This window comes from Gekko japonicus, unplaced genomic scaffold (genome assembly GCF_001447785.1).
Source record: "Gekko japonicus isolate JY-2015 unplaced genomic scaffold, Gekko_japonicus_V1.1 scaffold1267, whole genome shotgun sequence".
Lineage (NCBI taxonomy): Eukaryota > Metazoa > Chordata > Lepidosauria > Squamata > Gekkonidae > Gekko > Gekko japonicus.
Genome location: NW_015165275.1, coordinates 50,996 through 71,907, shown reverse-complemented (window position 1 = coordinate 71,907; position 20,912 = coordinate 50,996). Strand labels below are relative to the sequence as shown.

At 49.1% G+C, this 20,912-nt stretch overlaps 1 protein-coding gene across 1 annotated transcript in view; it reads right to left on the bottom strand.

Moving 5' to 3' along the window:
- LOC107109581 (IgGFc-binding protein-like) overlaps window positions 1-20,912 on the bottom strand; it is a 65,919-nt gene that overhangs the window by 3,753 nt on the left and 41,254 nt on the right. Inside the window, exons 11-16 of the mRNA XM_015410246.1 lie at window positions 20,405-20,604; window positions 18,391-18,532; window positions 15,324-15,652; window positions 11,012-11,585; window positions 8,113-8,708; window positions 1,289-1,853 (exon numbers count right to left, since the gene is read on the bottom strand). Coding sequence (XP_015265732.1) covers window positions 1,289-1,853; window positions 8,113-8,708; window positions 11,012-11,585; window positions 15,324-15,652; window positions 18,391-18,532; window positions 20,405-20,604 — 2,406 coding nt within the window. The remainder of the gene's footprint in view (window positions 1-1,288; window positions 1,854-8,112; window positions 8,709-11,011; window positions 11,586-15,323; window positions 15,653-18,390; window positions 18,533-20,404; window positions 20,605-20,912) is intronic.

The window sequence follows — 20,912 nt, the reverse complement described above, 5'->3', positions numbered from 1 at the left end:
GGCGCACAGAATACTGTTACCTTCCCACCGAAGTGGTACCTATTTATCTACTTGCATTTTCGTGCGTTCGAACTGCTAGGTTGGCAGGAGCTGCGGCCAGAGACGGGAGCTCACTCCGTCTTGTGGCACTCGGGTCTCGAACTGCTAAACTACTGACCTTCCGGTCTGCAGTTCAGCGTCTTAACCACTTGAGCCACTGCAGCCCTATAGAGGTTATTTACGTATCTACAAATGCAAGTTCTAAGACCCACCCAGTTTCCTTTGCCCATGTTTTGCAACAAAGCAGTCAGTGGCTGCGGTGGCTCAAGTGGTTAAGACGCTGAACTGCAGGCTGTGGAAGGTCAGTAGTTCAGCAGTTCGAGACCTGGGTGCCACAAGATGGAGTGAGCTCCCGTCTCTAGTTCCAGCTCCTGCCAACCTAGCAGTTCGAAAGCAAGAAATTGCAAGTAGATAAATAGGTACCACTTCAGTGGGAAGGTAACAGCGTTCCGTGTGCCTTGGTGTTTAGTCATGCCGGCCACATGACCACGGAAACGTCTTCGAACAGCGCTGGCTCTTTGGCTTTAAAACAGAGATGAGCACCGCAACCCTAGAGTTTGATTCGACTAGCGTTCGAGCAAGGGAACCTTTACCTTTACTAGTCAGTGGAAAGGAGGTATGAAGACTATGCTCAAGGCCCTTGGTGAGTAACCACAGTACAGGGGTACTTAGCCTCCCCCTATCTTGGTGGGACTGTCTGTATGCAGAGTGTGATTCTGGCAGTAGAGCAAAGAATGTAAATGCTATTCAAATCCTGTAAGCTTGTAATTTTTTATTCTTGCAATTTCACCCTCCAAAAAAAATTAAACTAGAAAATTAAGATTTTTTGAAAACTCCACATTTTTCAGTTTTCAGATCAAGACATTTATTGACATTCTAAACTGCAGCTCAACCCCCCCCTCCCAAAAGTGCACCTGGTAAAATGGCCTCCTGCTGGCAAATTCTGCTCATCTTTATATTGCTGCAACGCCTCCTAAATTTTGGTTTAATCTTTTTCCAGTTGCAACAGAGGCTGCATCATTTGTGCCACGCAGTAGGGTAGTGTACTCCACGGCAGCAAAAGGGAGAGAAAACAGTCTATGGATATCATTCCCTCCCCATGTTTGATTCTATTGTTAAGGCTACTAATGTCCGCAGAAGAAGGACTTGTTATAACATACATGGGAACTATCCCCGTTCCAGCCAGCAGGTGGCAGTGAGAACGGCCATCTGCCCTGGTCCCTAGGTGCCGTCTAGGCCTCACACTTACTGCAGAATGAGGGCGATCTCCATTGGCCAATCTGGACGCCTTGAGCCTGGCAAGCTGTTACGTAGGCACCAATAGCGTGGCAGAGAATGTCATGGTGACCCTTGTACCGGCAGACGTCAGAGACGCAGTCGTCGAGGTAGGGTGCGGGGTCAATGGCCTTGTGACACTCCTTGAAAGGTCCGTCCTTCCTGGTGAGGATCGCGCAGTATTGGTCTCCCTCGTAGGTTTGCTTCTCTGTTTCTTTGCACACGGGGCAACCGCTGGTGCATCCATTCACACAGCCAGGGATCTCGCCTACCTTCCAGCTCTCTGCAAACTGGGCGGGACTGGCTGCCTGGCGCCCATCCTTCATGATCAGATCATCACCCGGTTCCCCGTTAACATTGCCACAGAGTCCACAAACAGCGTCGAAGTAGGTGTTCGGAATAGTGACGCGTACCAGCCTGTTCCAGCCAAAGGTTATGGTAAGATCGAAATTGGTGGCGACGAGGACATGGGCTCCGCTAATGTAGGCCTTTACCTTATCTTCATGGTAGAAAGGCAGATCCACAAACAACCCATCTACCTACAAAGAGATATATGGGATATTGTCAAGTTATCAACCCAAAGGTCAGAGAAAGCCATGGAAGAAGGCTGTCTGAGAAGCTGATTCAGCTCCGGGCTAGGAAGAGGAGAAGATTGGATTTATACCCTGCCTTTCATTACCCAAAGAAGTCTCAGAGCAGTTTATAATCTCCTTTCCCTTCCCCACAACAGACACCCTGTGAGGTAGGTGGGGCTGAGAGAACAGCTCTGAAACGACTCGTGACTGACCCAACTGACCCAAGGTCACACCAGCAGCTGTGTGTGGAGGAGTGGGGAATCAAACCCGGTTCTCCCAGATTAGAGTTTGTGCTCCTAACCACTACACCAGGAGAGGTTAGAGCTGTAGGGATTCATTTCCTGGAGAAGTAAATGAACTACATCTTCACCCAACACCTTAGTAATGGGATAAATAGGGATCTGAATTCACTATAAAAAGAGGTAAGATATAATGGCTCCTACTTTTCAGCCACTATAAGATATATGAACCATGAGCAGGGGTCATTTCCTGCAGGAGCGCACAGGAGCGGAGCTCCGGCAGTAAAGAGCCCAGGGGGCGGGCACATGCCACAAGCCCCAGCCCCTGCTCCCAGCAGCCCTCAGTCAGAGCAAGAAGCAGCCAGGTAAGTTGCAGAGGGACCCCCGGGCCCCCAGTCCAAAACAGTCCAGTGGCACCTTTAAGACCAAGTTTTATTCAGGTACAAGCTCTCCCTCCTCCCTGAGGACAGATCTGCACATTCCTCCCCCCCCCAATAGCTAGCAATCCAAAACAGTCCAGTGGAGCCTGAGCGGTGGGTGTTGCCTTCTGATACACTTCTGGTGATGTCAGGGGGTGTGGCATATGGAAATAAGTTATGCTAATGAGCTATGCTAATGAGCTATGCTAATGAATGCCTGCGCCTCTTTTTCTACGAAATGACCCCTGACCATGAGCACTACTGAGGCAAGCACCAGGGCAGGGGTCCCCAAACTTGATGAGCCTGCGGAATTTTGACACGGCATGGTGGTTGTAGCCACAAAATGGCTGCTGCAGGAGGCAGAGCCAGCAACAAAATGGCTGCCGTAGCTTACCTTCAGTCACACAGTGAAGATTGCTGTGCTATGGTTGGCAGCTGCTGCCAAAGCAACATTTTTTAAAAAAATCTGCACAGCCAATCAAATCTCCAAAGGTCAGTCAGAAGTCTAGCTGGGCAAAAGCCCCACCTGGCCATGGTCACTTTCTAAAAACACTTGGCAGGTGCCAGCAAAGGGGTCAGAAGGCACCATTGGTACCTACAGGCAGCACACTGGAGACCCCTGCACAGGGGTTATTACATTACCAAAGAGATAGCCTTAGAAATAGGGTACCGAACACTTGGCCAGCAGACAGAAGGTCCCAGGTTCAATCCCCCACTGTCTCCAATTTAAGGGCCCTAGGCAACATCTAGTTTGAGAGACCATTCTCTGACGTCACCCTGGTTAGCCGCTGCCAAGACAATAATATACTCGATGGATTAATGATCTGACACGGGTAGGGCAGCTTCATCTATTCATAGCTCCTCGTCAATCCCGCCATTGACACGAGCTAAGTGCCGCAGCCCGCAATTAAATAGTGCCCAAACTCCCAGCTGCAATAGACGCAGGCACCTGAAATTCAAGTAGGCAAAGGACGTTTTGTAAAAAGAATTTACGAGCAGGTTAATTGTCCCTTGTCAGTTCAATTTGAGTGAGGAAAAGGTCCAAGGCAGGATCAGACTAGTGATTTTCGAGGCAATCGAGAAGATTTATCAAGATGAGTCATAAAGCACCGACCGAAGCCCTGCCAACACGTCTTTTGGGAACCCTTTTGCGGCGGTGACTCATTTGGGTTCGCACCAGAGGGACAGGAGCAAAGATATGGAGGGTTCCCCCCCCTCTGGGCTGCTCATTTCAAACGTTCTGATTGCCCTGCTGTTGGAGAGAAGATGTTGGACAGGACAGATCAACGGGCATAGCCTTTTAAGCCCAAATTGTCAATCTTGATCACATTGGTCAAAATGATTGGGTAGAATCCAGTTGATGCTCTGCCGATGGATGGAAGGGGAATCTTGGTCAATTCTCTCCATCACTGTGGTTCTTTACCCAGAAGGGTACTATAGCCTCCAGCGTGACCCTTTCTAGAGGTTCACAGGGTACTATTGTAGGAAGGGGAAGTAGGGAACTGATCCACTTCCATCAGCAGAAAGGTGGCAGGATCCAACTCAGCATTTTCTCTAAATTTTCACTGTTCTTTGCTAGATTGTTTCAGGGTGTTTTGTGTTTTTTTAACAACAGCTGCCTACAGACCAAATTGGACTAGACTCTGGGAATGCGGTGTCTGAAGCTCCCCGATCTTATCTGTTGTCAGGCATGTGGGGCCCTGATTCAGATCGGAACTGTGGTGCATGGGAAGGGAATTTAAAACCTTCCCCTCTTCACAGCTTTCTCCATCAAAATGGCTCCAGGTAGTGGCTCTTTTTCCCCCAGAAAACACACGGACACAGGAAACGGCCTTAAACTGAATCACACCCTTGGTCCATCGAGGCCAGTATTGTCTCCTCAGACTGGCAGCGGTTCTCCAGGGTCTCAGGTGGAGGTCTTTCACCTCCTAGCTGGTCCTCTTAGCTGGAGATGTCGGGGAGTGAACCTGGGACCTTCTGAATGCAAAGCAGAGGCTCTGCCACTGAGCCATGGCCCCTTGTAACTGTACACAGTTATGTACAGTACTCATAACTGTACTTGAGCTTTTCCCCCAGTAGACCAAATAACAGCTCCCAGAGCCATAAGAACATAAGAAAAGCCATGTTGGATCAGGCCAATGTTGGATCAGCCATGCTACTCTAGAAGTCTCCAGGCCACACTCTGTCACACAGTAGACAAACCCCAGGTTTCATCAGGAGGCCCACCAGCAGGGCCAGAACTCTAGAAGTCTTCCTACTGTGGGCCCCCAAGCACCAAGAGCAACACTGCCGCACAAGCCATTCTTGATCGTGAAAACAACACAGGAGGGAAGGCTTAGAGAGCCCTTTCCTTGCATCACAACCCAGATCTGAATCAGTCCCTCAAGCATCTGATAACTGCTTTTTAAAATGCTGGCAGCTGAGAACAGAGAGCTCACAGAGTTTTCTCTGCTTTGACCCTCCAAGATAAACCAGTATTCTCATTCCTACATTGCTGGTGGTTCTGAGGCTGAGAGATCAGGCCTGGCTGCCTATCTGAGAGTTGACCTCGGGGCTGTACCTGTTCCTGTCCAGAAATTCGAGCACCTATGTGCCAAAGCACGTGAGCAAATCCAAAAACAAGTCCCAAATTATTTACTATTTTAAAAAATCAGTCCCCGGGTTTACATGATACATACAAGCAATGCTCCCTCTAAGCTGTGGAGTCTTGTGAGCAAAAATTCTACTTTGTGAGCTACTGGCATTAAAGTTGTGAGCGAGCGATTTGACTTCTACATAAATCAGTTTGCTCCGGAGCCATCCTTCCTGAGCTAAGACAAAAATGTGTGAGCTGGAGGCTAAAAACTGTGAGCTAGCTCACACTAACTCAGCTTAGAGGGAACACTGCGTACAAGTTCCTAATTTTATGTGCAGAAAAAATAAACTTAACTACGGAGAGTGTGATTCCCTAATAACTACCAGCCAAGAGAAATAAAAGGTGAAAATCATGCAAGCCGGACAGGAAGCCTGGCCACAAGAGGTGTTATAAAGCGAGCCCTTTGAGTATAAACCACAACTAAAAAAAAAATGAGCTAATGATTCAGTGTCTGCTCTTCCACAAGGACAACATTTCTTGGCTGGACTGCAGCACAATGGCCCACAGTTTCTGCCAAAGGTAGTGCATTTACCCAGGCTAAAAAGAAAAGATGACGATATATTGATTGTTGGTTGGTTGGTTTTTTGCCATCAAGTCACAGAAGACTTATGGTAGGGTTTTTCCTTGTAGGGTTTTTCAAGGCAAGAGACGTTCAGAGGTGGCTTGCCATTGCCTGTCTCCGCATCATGACCCTGGTATTCCTTGGAGGTCTCCCATCCAAATACTAACTAGAGCTGACCCTGCTTAGCTTCCGAGATCCAACAATATCAGGCTAGCCTGGGCTATCCATGTCTGGGTGATACACAATTTACTTACTACAATAGATTTTGCTACTATAGAGGATTACATACCAAATCATAACGTTCTTGACGGACATCTGTTCAAGAAACTAAGCAGTATATTGATAAGATTGTAAGGAAACTATGTGACCACATATAAAAATTATTTTGATACCTTCAACAAATATTTAACTGGTCACATACCTAACATGTATTCTCCCTGTTCCTGTGCATTAGGTAAAAGGTAAAGTTCATAGTGGATTGCAGACTAGCAACAGAAGACATTCAACTGTTATCTATTTGTTACTTAGAAAATACATACGTTGCCACTCCAGATATCTGCTCAATAATATTAGTTTGACTGAATTCAAGTTACCTAGCTAAGGTTACCTAACTCTATTTAAAACGTTCATTCACATCTTTTACAGGAAGCTGGTTTCTATTTCCCTTTTCTATTTCTTGACAGACTTCCTACTCTGATTTTTAAAATACAGGAACATATTTAGCTTCTATTAAATGGCAATGCATTCAGAGAAATGCTTTCCTTTCGTTTGCAGGCAGATTTCAATGCTAAAGATCTTGAAAATGTAGGGGAGGGAGAAGAGATGACAGAAAGTCATTCATTGATCACAAAGAGCATCTTAAGTCATTTAATACCTAATCTGACTGACTGAAACTTGAGTACCAAATATTAACTCCTTCATTCAAATTGAGGCATGGTTTTTAGAGCTTCCAGGCACTTCCAAGCCCTAGCTGATGTGCAGTTTATCATGTATGAGAAACATGGCTCCTAGCAATTAAGACTCAGCAGTGAGATTCCGTAAGGGATATCTTCGTTAACTGGGGTTTTTTGGGGGGTGGGGGGTTTCATACATGAAATAATGTATATATCCCCAGAGCTCATCTGTGCAATAATCAGCAATCTATTCAAGCATCTTGCTTGTACCAGCATAAACTACAATGATCAGGTTGCTATAATTTGTGGAAGAAAGACTGGAACCCAACCCTCAATCAACGGCATGAGGTATCTTGTTTAAAGCAGTGGTCTTCAACCATTCCATGTCTAGGACCCCCTGAGCTACAACTACATAGCAGGAAATCATGTGACAGCCATATGACAGGAAGAGTGGGTCCACATGATCTCATCAGTGTCAAGGCTAGGACTACAGGCAGCAGAACGAGAAAGCCAGGCAAAAGAAAGGCAAAACAAGGGTCAACCTTGTTTCATCATTCTGCCATTCATTTCAGCATAAGGCAAAGAAAAGCAAGAGATATGATCTCTGTGCATGTGCACTAAAGAGACATTCATTCAAAACTCAACCAAAAACTTATGCCAGCTTGGAGGAGGCTTGCAACCCAACAGGTCAGGCTTTGTGACCTTCTTAGGGTCTTGACACATGGGCTGAAGACACTTAATTAAAAGAATTGGGCAAAGATAAAGGTTTCCCTTGCTTGAAAGCTAGGGAAAGGAGATTGTAAGCCGCTTTGACTGAGACTTCTTCTGTTAGTGAAGGGCAGGGTATAAATCCAATCTCTCCTCCTCCTCCTCCCCCCCCCCCGCTCCAAATACTAGCCAGGACCAACCCTGCTTAACTTCTGAGATCTGACGAGCTCGTGCTAGCCTGGGTTATCTAGGTCAGGGATTGGGACTGTAAAAAAAGTTAAAATATTGTTGCTGGACGGGAAATAAAGGGGGTGAAGTGACCTCGGGGCTTCCTAGTTATGCTTCACCCAGGGGTCATTTCCTGCAGGAGCGCAGCTCCGGCAGTAAAGAGCCCAGGGGGCGGGCACATGCAACAAGCCCCGCCCCCTGCTCCCATCAGCCCTCAGTCAGAGCAAGAAGCAGCCAGGTAAGTTGCAGAGCTCCCTCCGGCCCCCTGGTCCAAAACAGTCCAGTGGTACCTTTAAAACCAAGTTTTATTCAGGTACAAGCTCTCCCTCCTCTGCCAGGACAGATCTGAACATTCCCCCCCACACACAATAGCTAGCAATCCAAAACAGTCCAGTGGAGCCTGAGCGGTGAGTGTTGCCTTCTGACACACTTCTGGTGATGTCAGGGGGTGTGGCATATGCAAATAAGTTACGCTAATGAGCTCCTGCACTTCTTTTTCTACGAAATGACCCCTGGCTTCACCAGTTCTCCGTCTTTACCTGGATCGTGCGCGGACGCTCCTGGCTGATTGTGATGGTTCTGTTATAGACTTCCAGGGTAACAACGGAAGAGAACGGTGCCGTCTTACTGCCTTGGCTGTTCTGGATCTTGATGGTGAATGGGGTGAGAGTGGAGTCACTGGAGCACAGCCCAACCAGCTGGTAGATGCAAGTGCCTGCAAAATCATATCTCTGCCCATCAAAGGTAGCGTAGTGATGGTCCCCGGCTGCCGAGCAAGTGGCGTGGCTGCGGGCATAACAGCCCCGGACACCGTCGACCGTGGCACATCTCTCGCTGGCCTTGCAGCTCGCCGGCTGGCACACCATCATGCCCAGGCTGGGGTCACACCTGCAGCGAGAGCTGCAGTCCTCATCGGCCCAGAACTCCTCCCCGGGCTTATAGTAGAGGCCGTTGTGGGTGCACCCGCAGCTCCCCACGGGGACGCACTTGTCGGCGCTGAGGACGTAGCCATCGTTGCATTGGCAGGTTTCTGAGCAGGGCATGCTGCACGTCGAAGGGGCGGAGCGGTCCGCACAGCTGGCGGGGCAGGCGTTTCCGCAGGCCTCGTAGTGGCTGTTTTCAGGGCAAGGCAAAGCTGCGGGGAGACAGGAGGCAGAAAAATGACAGCAAGCGAAGAGATCGGGGACTAATTTGACCTGTGATGGCACCATGCAGGCAGGGTCGACATCACCATCCCCTGAGATGGGCAAACTTCTAGGGCCCGGGACATTCTGGTGGGGTCCCCATCCACACACCTCCCCCGCCACCTGTCTGTACCCATGCTCCCAACGGCCCAGAGTCATTGAGGAAGAGCATGTGGGTGGTGCCCATGTGGTGGCACTCCTGGTGTCCATGGCAGCGGCACTCACAGCCGCATCCCCTGGCCAGTGCTGCTGGGGGAAAGTGTGCAAGTGGTGCAGGGGACTGAGTCTGGGTGGCGGAAGGGCTTGCAAGGGGAAAGCAGATGCCTAGGCAGCGGGGGGGGGGCAGCGCCTGGGTGCTCTCTCCCCAGGACCGCCCCCAAACCAGAATCAGCCCTGCACACAAACAGTGGTCCCAGCCAGACCTCTGACAGTCTTGTGACTGACACATCCCCAAATGTCATTGTTACCTATAGCGGCTACCTACATCCCAGTCCTGTCTGCCCAGTTTCCTTGCAGTATCTTTTAAGGACGGCTACAAATTGTTGGAATGGACAAGGTCTGGTGTACAAAGAACATAAAAAGAGCCCTGCTGGATCAGACCAATAGTCCATCCCGTCCAGCATCCTGTCTCACACAGCAGCCAACCAGTTCCTTTGGATGGCCAACAGCAGGACGTAGAGGCTGAGGCCTTCCCTTGATGTTGCCTCCTGGCTCTGGGATTCAGAGGCTTAGTGTTTCTGAATGTGGAGGTTCCACTCAGCCACCATGGCTAGTAGCCATTGATAGACTTATCCTCCATGAATGATTCTCATCCCCTTTATTCCTGTGGCCATCATGACATCTTCTGACAGCAAATTCCATATTTTAATCACTCTCGGTGTAAAGTAGTATTCCCTTTTGCCCGTCCTGAATCTACTGCCCATCAGCTTCTTTGGATGCCCTAGAGCAGTGCTTCTCAACCTTCCTAATGCTCTTTAATACAAGTTCCTCATGTTGTGGTGACCCCCAAATACAAAATTATTTTTGTTGCTACTTCATAACTATGTTTTCCGATGGTCTTAGGCGACCCCTGTGAAAGGGTCGTTCGATCCCCAAAGGGTTCGCAACCCACAGGTTGAGAACCGCTGCCCTAAAGTGCTAATATTTTGGGAGAGTGAGAAAAATTCTCTTTGTCCCCTGCAGGGGGCAGCAAGAAGACAGTGAGATAGGATAGTGAGGTCAGCACCTTCTCTTCCGTTTCCCCTGTCTCCCCGTTGCTACTCCTGCTTCTTCTCTTTCTCAGCTGCAGTGTAGCCAGGTCCCTACCTCTGTCTCTCCTCATCACTATCAAGTTTGATAGTTCCCGAATAAAGCTTTATCTACACTTTAATCAGGCTGTGCACCTCTGCTGTGTCAATTACTCTGCTAACCCAAATAATGTATCAGCAGGCATGATAAGGAGCAGGTTTAAGATTCGGAGGAGAAGATTGTTGGAAGGTTGAGGGCCTGATACAGCCTGGAGGGAGTGGAGGGAGAGGAGACGGGTCCATCTATTACTGCATCCCACTTTCCTTACAGACGCTTCACAGAGAAGCCGTACACCCATCACTGAAATTAGCTTTATACAGAATCAGGTCGTCAGACTGGCATCCCCACCTGCTTTTAGTGTGAGCTGCACAATTGTTGTGTGCAATTATTTCTGGACTGGTTATTCATGCCTATTATACTCCTTACCGGACAATCGCCAATGCATTATGCATTGTTCAGAACTAACCATACAAATCAGATCAGCTACTATTAATGATTTGCAGAACGAATTTGAGGGCTGCATTTTTAAGAGGGGTGGGCAATTTTATAGGAGTGGGACTTTCCTTAGATCATCACTGGATTTATTCTAGCTTTCACGCTGTAAGCAGCCTGGTTGGGCTATTGAAGAAGAAGAAGAGAAGAGATTGGATTTATACCCCATCCTTCACTACCCAAAGGAGTCCCTTCCCCTCCCCACAACAGACACCCTGTGAGGTAGGTGAGGTTGAGAGAGCTCTTTCGAGAACTGCCCTTGACGGAACAGCTCTGAGAGAACTTGTGACTGACCCAAGGTCACACCAGCAGCTGCATGTGGAGGAGTGGGGGAATCAAACCCAGTTCTCCCAGATTAGAGTCTGTGCGCCTAACCACTACACCAAACTGGTTCTCTCCAGTTATGGAACAAGGAACAGGAGGTAGGAATTTGGTAGGAATTCAGCTTCATGTCTGTGCTGGGATTCGCACTCACCACAGCCACTCTGAGCTCTCCAGTCCCGGATGACCACACCCTCTTTGCGGCAGTTGGTAGCATAGACGCTCAGCGCTTGGCACAGGATGCTTTTGGCACCGCCATTGAGGCAGACGTCATAGACACAGCTGTCGAAGAAGTCATCAGGGTTTAACTTAGAGTGGCATTCGCGGAAAGGCCCCCCATCCGCCTTGGCGATCAGCCCACAGAACTCCTCACTCTCAAAGAGCCGCCGCTGCTGCTCCTCACAGACGGGGCAGTCCCCCTTGCAGAAGTCCCAGCAGAAAGGGTCGCGGTCCTTTACTTTCCAGCTTCTACCCCACTCCACCACGGACGCGGGAGTGTCCCCTGTGGGGGTCAGCATATCGTCGTCAGGGTTTTGGTTGAAATTCCCACAGAGGCCACAGATGGCGCCATAGTAGCTGCTGGGCAGGGTTATCTCCACCAACCAGCTCCAATCGTAAGAAACGACCAGGCCGAAGTTAGTCTCTAGCACAGCCTGCAGACCGCTCTGGAAGAGCTGCATCTTCCCATCCTCAAGAGTCACGGGCAGGTTCGTGATGACCCCATTCAGCTGGAGAAAGGGGACAGAATCGTTAATGCATCTACCTCTATCACAGAACCATGTCGCTTGACAGAGAACAAGGCTATCAGGTTTCTAATCTCCTGTGTAATATAAATCACCCTCCTGCAGTTGATAGCTGATTATTTCAGACTCAGTCTACAGATTCTTTGATATCACGGTAATACCACAGGGGTAACTACAACAATATGTCAATTACCAACTTTAAGCGCTGGCCATCTGTCAATTACCAGTTGGCAACTAGAATTGACCTATAGTTATCTTAAGATGGGTAATGGACATATCTCAGTATTTAACATTATAGTGATATGTCAATTACCAATTTCTCCTAGGGGCCTGAAGGAGAGAGCAAGTAACAGAAATTCGGCAACAAAAGTGCAGCGGAAACCAGCGTGTGGATGCCTCATTTGCCACTGCACAAGTTTCCTGGTGGCAGTGGAAGGAACACAGAAAAGCACTCCCATATGAATGTGCCCATAAGAAGAAGAAGAGATTGGATTTATACCCCGCCCTTCACTCCCTGAAGGAGTCTCAGAGCGGTTTACAATTTCCTTTCTCCTCCCCTCCTCACAACAGACACCCTGTGAGGTAGGTGGTGCTGAGAGAACCCTCTTTAGAACTGCCTGTGAGAGAACAGCTCTGAAAGAACTTATGACTGACCCAAAGTCACAACAGCAGCTGCATGCGGAGGCATGGGGAAGCTTTCATGGACTAGAGCCCCACTGGTAGAGGCATGACCAAGTGGGCGCTTGTACATGAAATCTTGTGCTGGGATAAAATCTTGTTAACCTTTCAGGTGTCACAAGATTCTTGTTTATAGTATCTGATGGGAAACCTGAATTCTGGAGAAAATCTTCTTTCTTAAAGCAACCCAGAATTGTGGGTCTATCACACTTTCCTTGAATCCCTTTCCCTTGTCATTTCCTCTGTTAAGGCCTATCAGAACTAAAAAGGCTTCACCATTGTTCACGCGGTGCTCTTAAGAACTGTTGTTCAGATGGTCCTAGGTGGGTCTCAGGATCCCCAACCAAAAATTCTCACCACACTACACAGACAGTCCATACATAGTAAAAAGGTAAAAAGGTAAAAAGCCAGTCGAATCCGACTCTAGGGTTGCAGTGCTCATCTCTGTTTCAAAGCCGAAGAGCCAGCGCTGTCCAAAGACGTTTCCGTGGTCATGTGGCTGGCATGACTAAACACCAAGGTGCACGGAATGCTGTTACCTTCCCACTGAAGTGGTACCTATTTATCTCCTTGCAATTTCTTGCTTTCGAACTGCTAGGTTGGCAGGAGCTGGAACTCGAGACGGGAGCTCACTCCGTCATGCGGCACACTAGGGTCTTGAACTGTTGAACTACCGACCTTCCACAGCCTGCAGTTCAGCGTCTTAACCACTTGAGCCACCACACCTCCTTCCATACATAGTAGTTGCCAGTTTATGCCAAGATAGCTACATGCACCAAATCACACAATGTGTGTGTAGGAAACACCTGAAAAATGGCAGCTTCCCCATGGTAATATGGTGTTGAGCTGTGCCAGGAAAAACAGTGGCTACTATCATACCCACATGTCCATGTAAATCCTCTGGACTGATCACTTTATTTGTGGCTGAAGGAATGTCCCTTAATGTGGAGTCACTCTTTTGCCAGAATCTTTGTTATGGTCACCTTGCCCTACTCTGCTTGTGACATAAAGTGGTTCCGATTAAGTGGGTTAAACTTGAGAGTTTTGGGCCAAGGCCATTCAAGGAACTTCAGAGCTGAGGGTGATTTGCACCTGGATCTCCCTAGTATACACACACTATCATATAATAGTGATGCAAGAAAAGACCCAGTTTTGCCGAATCAGGCCATACAAGACCATGAATGTGGAGCTAAGTTTACTTTTCAACCCAGTGTAAGCCAGCAGTGCACACAAACCCTGATTCCAGTCCTGCTGAGACCACAATCTAACTCTGTGCCTTGAAGGTACACATCTACTAAAGGCGAAGGAAATCAAGCGCACAAGCAGAGAGAACATGGTAGAAGCCAGCTCAGGAGAGTTCATTCTTGGGTGGAAATATACTAGGATCAGGGACCACGTGCATTCCTCCAACCTGGCCAGGTGCCCTGACCAAGAACGATGGCTCTAGCCTGTGGCAGGTGGACCTACCAACCTCTACTAACAGCCATGTTCCTTTTACAGCCATGTTCCCCTGAGAGCCGGTTTGGTGTAGTGGTTAGGAACACGGACTCTAATCTGGGAGAACCAGGTTTGATTCCCCACTCCTCCACATGCAGCTGTTGGTGTGACCTTGGGTCAGTCATAAGTGCTGTCAGAGCTGCTCTCTTGAGGGCAGTGCTTGAGAGAGCTCTCTCAGCCCCACCTACCTCACAGGGTGTCTGTTGTGGGGAGGGGAAGGGAAAGGAGTTTGTAAGCCGCTCTGAGGCCCCAATCACACGGGAGGCTTTGATCCGCAAGAGGGACAGATCGGGGGTGCATCAAGCGGGCGCAATCACACCGCAACATCTGGGAAGCAGCGTGCACCCGTCCCCGATCCGTCCCTTCCAGCTGAAGATGCGGATCAGGAAAAAACCTATGAAACACTAGTACTTACCGAAAAATCCGCTGCAGGGGCAGATGTGTGATCACCGGCGCACCCGTCTCTCCCGCAGCATGCGAGGTCCTGCCAAACTGCGCATGCACATGCATGCACAGCGGGCTCTGTATAGAAATATTGATTCCTATAGACCCCTGCCTCTCCCCTGGAATGTACCCCTGCTGTTCTGATTTCCTATGCAAGCCAGATGGCTGACCATTTTTGGTCGATTGCCTGCCATAAACATTCCTTCACTCGCTGGCAGAGGCCAGAAACAAGCTAATACGCACGTAGACCCATGGGAAGGTGGTACCCTGGGGATCATCTTACTGCAGAGGATGATTCCCAGATCTAGCCTATCCCCCATGACAATCCGAAAGGTGGACAACCCCCTGTCTATTGTAATTGGCTGATGGCCACAGCTGATTGTAATCAGATTGGGGTTTAATTGTCTGATCCCTTGGAAGAGAGCTCAGTTTCTTCTCTTGCTCTCTCCTTCATGTTGAATTGTACCTGGGAAAGGCTGTCCCAGGCAGAACAAAGGATTCTTTGGTGCAGCTGAGCACATGGCTGCATACTTGCACAAAGATGGGATTTCTGCTGAAGATCCCGTGGGATCTTGTTGGACTGTATACTTGGACATTCTTGACTATGGATCCTCCTGGTAATTATGCATATCTCTAATGTCTAGTCAGGGCCAAGACCCTAACCCCGGAAAACCCGCTGCAAAAAAGAACCTCCTACAGAGGAGGACTTACCTGCAGCACCACAGCAAGTGCAGCCGTGGGATCGCTGCCGCGCCCGTTTTTGCGTATCAATCCCGGCTTCCCGCTCAACTGTGCATGCGCACACATGCACAGTTCGACTGCCGCGCTCTTCTTTCTGTGGCTTCCCCTCAGCATCTGATCATGCCGGGGAGGAACTGCACGGCGGATGGGGGGATCTGTCTGATCCCGCCACCACGCTTCTCTTTTGGTGCGGCTCAAAAAGGCCGCACTTTGGCCGCGCCTATTTCCCCCAGTGTGACAGGGGCCTGAGACACCTTTGGATAGTGAAGGGTGGGGTATAAATCCAATCTCTTCTTCTTCTTCTTCTACATCATGTTCTGACTTGAGGCTAAGTTATATGAGCACCATGATATATAGACTCACCCGGATTTTGCCAACTTCCTTCCTGTGGATGGAGATGTTGTACCCATACACATAGATGTTGGTTATTTTCACAAAGGAAATGGCCTGGCTGCCTCTATTGTCGTTCTTCTCGTCCACTCTGAAGGGTACCAGTGTGGAGTCATTGCCACAGTACTTGGCAATGGTGTAGGTACACGTGCCCATGAAATCGATGTCCCGCCCATCGAAGGTGTGGTAGTGCGGGTCCCCCCAACCATAACAGGTCTCGTTGTAGAGCGGGACACATGTCGCCCGGCCGTCCTCTAGCTTGCAGGTCTCCTTGGTCCGACACTTTAATGTTTTGCATGGATCTGAAAGAAGAGATGGTGGCAGTTGTGGTGCAGAAGAGGTCTCACCCAAGATGTTGATGGTCGTAGAAAACACATATATCATCACCAGTGATCCCTCTAAACTGAGTTAGTGTGAGCTAGCTCACAGTTTTATAGCCTCTGGCTCACACATTTTTGTCTTAGCTCAGGAAGGATGGCTCCAGAGAAAACTAATTTATGCAGTAGCCAAATCGCTCGCTCACAACTTTCATGCCAGTAGCTCACAAAGTAGAATTTTTGCTCACAGGACTCCACAGCTTAGAGGGAACTTTGATCATCACCTATTTCATTGCACATGTTGGGTGATCTACTAATCTGTATGATGTGCTCACCAATGACTATTCCCAGAGGTTAACTCTATCAGAGATACTTCCATAGTATCCATATTCTTGTGCAATAGCTTGGGTGTACTGCAATGAGTTCATTGGCATAAACATGTAACACACGGAATGAAGACTGGCAGTCTTTAAGCAGGGGCTGGACAAACACTTGTCAGGGATGCTCTAGGCTGATCCTGCATTGACCAGGGGGTTGGACTAGATGGCCTGTAGGGCCCCTTCCAACTCTGTGATTCTATGATTCTAAGAGACTGACCCCCAATGACGAAGGACATACACAGCTCCCAGAGGCTATGTGCAGCACATCTCACCACTGTACCGGAATTTCCAGCTGTGCATCAGCTCTAGGTCTAGATTTGACAATAGAAAACTAAGGTGTGTTTTTAAAAAATATTTTATGGTCTGCTTCTAACTTGAGAACTGTTTATGGATTGGAAGGGGGAAGTTGCTCAGTGGTTCTTTATGTTGTTTTTAATGTTTGGGGTTTGTTTTGAGAATGGCTTGTCACAAATATGGTTAAACGTACAGTGTTGATTTTAATGCTTTTATAGTACTGTTTTTACTTGGGAACTGCCTCAAGCAGGCCTCTGGCAGGGCAACCTATGAATTCTCTAAAGAAATAAACAGCTTTGAAGAGAGAGTTCAGCCGAGGCTTTAGTTCCCAGGGCATTTCAGATATTGTTCTTTTCCCATCTCCTCTGGCCAAACAGGTCTTGCATGTTTGTGACCTTCCATGTTCAGAGGCAACTAAGCCTCTCAACCCCAGAGCCAGGAGGCAGCATCAGGGGAAGGCCTCGGCCTCTATTCTCTGCTGTTAGCCCTCCAGAGGAACTGGCTGGACTAGATGGACCACTGGTCTGATCCAGCAGGGCTCTTCTTATGTCTTTGAATCTGCAAAGTTGGCAAACCAAAGTTGAAAGTGGGATATGTGGAGGGGTCGTTTCGTAGAAAAAAAGCTAGGGGAACTCATTAGCATAGCTCATTAGCATATGCCACACCCCCTGACATCAGGGGCCCGGCGGTGGACCTGCAAGGCCGGCGGGAGTGCGAGGAAGCCCCGCCAAGGCCCTCCCTGGCCCCAGGCAGGCAGGGGTGGGGAGAGGCAGGGAGGAAGCAACTTACCCTCCCTCTTCTCCTGCCTCCTCCTGGCTGAATGAGGGCCGGAAGCGGGGTGGCCGGAAGCAGGGGGTGGGGCTTCGTCGTGTGCCCTCCCCCCGTACCGGGGAACTGCGATCCCCCGCAATCCCCCCCGAATCGACCTCTGGATATGTGTATATGTAGACCATAAGCACAAATTCCCAAATTGCTTTCAATTCTTGAGTGGGGGCCACTTCTGTGTAGGAAAACGTCCCCAGGCACTTTAAAGATTTAAAAATGTATTAAGGCCAAAGCATCCATAGAAAAAAATTGCATGTGAAAGAGCTCATTCTAGTCCACAAAAACCTGTGCCTCCATAAAGGTGTTTGCCTTTTAGGCACCAAGAGACTCTTTCTGGGGTGTCTCACCAAGTGGCCAAGAGAATCAATGACTTTTGCACAAAGGTGCCAGCCAGGGCCACCCATTGCTCATGCTCTCCTGCAAACCCCTGTCTCTGCCCATTTTAGGCTGCCTTAATGCAGCTCCGCTGGGCACTCGAGACTGATTGTGGCACAGATACAACAAGAGGGGGAAGGCATTCAACACAAGAACCACTTCCTGGCCAGTTTCCTTAGCTTGAACAGGAAGTGGTGGTGGCTACAAGAAGAAGAAGAAATAGAATTTATACCCCACCCTTCCCTCGGAGTCTCAGAGCGGCTTACAATCTCCTTTCCTTTCTCCTCCCCACAACAGACACCCTGTGAGGTAGGTGGGGCTGAGAGAGCTCTCTCGAGGACTACTCTTGAGAGAACAGCTCTGAAAGAACTTGCGACTAACCCAAGGTCACTCTAGCAGCTGTATGTGGAGGAGTGGGGAATCAAAGCCAGTTCTCCCAGATTAGAGTCCGCGCTCTTAACCACTACACCAAACAGGCATAGACAGCTTCAAGAGGGAACTGGATAAACATATGGCGCAGAGGTCCATCAGTGGCTATTAACCACAAGGTATAGATGGAATACTCTGTCTGGGTCAGTGATGCTCTGTATTCTTGGTGCATGGGAGGCCACAGTGGGAGAGCTTCGGGAGTTCTGGTCCTGCTGGTGGATCTCCTGATGGCACCTGGGTTTTGTCCAATGTGTGACACAGAGTGTTGAACTGGCTGGGCCATTGGCCTGATCCAACATGGTTTCTCTTATGTTCTTATGCCAAGAACTCCCTACACCTCCTGCCCTGGTGAGACCCGGGTCAGCTAGCTCCTCAGAATGCCTCTTCCAAAAGCTCCATCCATCCATTCCTTGACTTCACCTCTATTGATGCAGCTCATGATTCCGTCCTGGATTTTGCAGGTCTCGTCACTGCGGCAGCTGTGGGACTCACAGACAACCCCCCGGCCAGGGATGCAGCTGCAGAGTTTCTGGCATTCGTCCTGCAGGACTGTCTCGTGGGGCTACGAGAACATTTGCCAAGGGAAAGCAAAACATTACTGACAACCGTATCATGGTGCTGTTTTTTTAAAACTGGTGAAGTTATATTAGTTACACACAGGGCTCTAGTCGGGGGGGAGCTCTCAGGTACGGAGCTCCGGAAGAGAACCTCAAGGGGGCGGGGCGGTCACGTGGTGAAGCCCCGCCCCCTTCTTTACCCTGCCCTCTGCTTCGATCCTCATTCCGTTTGGGAATGAGGATGAAGCAGGAGGGTAAGTAGCCGGGCCTTCTGACACACTTCCGGTGATGTCAGGGGGTGTGGCCTTCTGTCACTTCCGGTGATGTCAGGGGGCGTGGCATATGCAAATAAGTTATGCTAATGAGTTATGCTAATGAGCTCCGGCAGCTCTTTTTCTACAACAAGACCCCTGGTTACACGGAAGCCAGATCTGGGAACAGAATTCCCACCCCTTCTTTCCTAACTATTATGTTGCTCTCCCCTTTGCTCCTGATTTAGGAGGAAGAGAACTCAAGAGTTCTGGTTCATATACTTGGAAAGGTAATCAGATGAAACCTTCACAAGGGAGCCAAGCAGCTCAGCAGGCGGTAAAAGGCAGAGCCTGGAAATTTCTAGAAAAGCCATTGTGTGCATTTGACCTATTTTTTTACACTTGTGATTGAACTGAGTTGCAAAACACTATCTTTTGATGAATTACTTTTAGTAAGAAATGTCAGTGCAACTCTTTAAGGGGGACCGTGGTTCTCTGGCTGTGGGCTTCTGCAGTTGGATACAGGCACTTTTATGCTCATCCTGTTGCAAACCAACACATGAAGCTGAGTGAGACCCTTGGTCCATCAAGTTCAGTATTGCTTACTCAGACTGGCAGAGGCTCTCCAGGGTCTCAGGCAGAGGTCTTTCACGTCACCCACTGCCTGGTTCTTTCAACTAGAGATGCCGGGGATCAAACCTGGGTCCTCCTGCATGCAAAGCAGATACTCTACCCTTGAGTCATACCCTCTCCCAATAAGCCATACCCACTCCCCAATCCAAAGGGAGTAGTGGCTTGATCTCAGCTTCGCTGCAGCGCCCCCACTGGGGATGGCCAGAGGGTGCAATTGCAGCTTCTAGGACATCAAGCGATATGAGGATCCAGAACTTTCCCCATAAAGCTTCGGAATCAGGGTCAGCACCCCACTCTGAACAGCTCTCTATTAAGAAACAGACAAGGCTTCTCCCGCCCACGGAACCAGCCACACCACTAGCCCTGCCCACCCCTCAGGCCAGAAAAATGAGTTACAAGTCATGCATCTGTCTCAGGTTAATATGGGTTCCTCCAGAGGATCAGAAAACATCTGACCAGCTCCTTAAGCATGGTTTTCAACACCTGGGACTAGTCTTGGTATTCCAGCAAAAAGAGAAACCAGCCCTCGCAGTAAGTCAGAGACAGAGTACACACTTTCATGTACAAGATTCCAGAGTTAGTCCTTGGCATATCTCATTGGATCAGGCCTGTAGCCACAGGGGGCATTTGGGGGCAATGCCCCCTCAGATGAGTGCCGCCCCCGCAGACAAAACAAAATTAAAAAATCAAAAATGTAAGATGCCCCCAGGCACAGTCAGAAAAGCTTCAGTCTCATTTTCTTTTTTCTGGGCCAAAAAAATTAATAGGTTTCTAAAAATGAAAAAAAGAATTAAAATAAAATAAAATTGCCCTCTGCCCCCCTGGGTTTCCCGATGCCCCACCAACCAGAATTTTCTGGCTACGCCCCTGAGTTGAATGCCAGAGAGATGGAGAAGGGACCCGAAATAGTGGGTACATCGGTAGCAGACAGAACTAGGCTAGGTGGAACAACGATCTGATTGCATAAATTCAAGACATTGCCGGGGGCAGTACCTTATAATAGCGTCCATTGGCAGAGCATCCACAGCTGTCCACAGTGATGCAGGCAAGACCGTCGAAGAAGAATCCATCGTCGCACTGGCAGCCCTCCGAGCAAGTCTCGGGGCACGTCCGGGACTCGGTGATGCCGGCACAGTCGGCGGAGCAGACGTCGGCACAGAGCTCATAGTGGCTGTTGAGTGGGCAGCTCAGAGCTACAATACAGAGAGCTCAGACTGTTGGGAAAGATCTTCATACTATTTAAGGTCTAGAAATGGAGGGGTCTCAAGAGGAAGATTAGGCAGAGGAGGAAGAGAAAGTGGAACACAAGGGATCGAAGTCACTGGCTTCCCTTCCCACCTTGCACTGCTGGCAGTGCCCTGGACAATGGTTGAAAACATGGAGCAAAAAGTCTGGAGTTGTTCTCCCAACCTCAGTCGGTTGCAGCTCAATCAAGTCTGAACGAGACTGACTTGAATGGTCGTGGAATTCAGCAAGATAGTACTCACAGAAAAAACCAGGA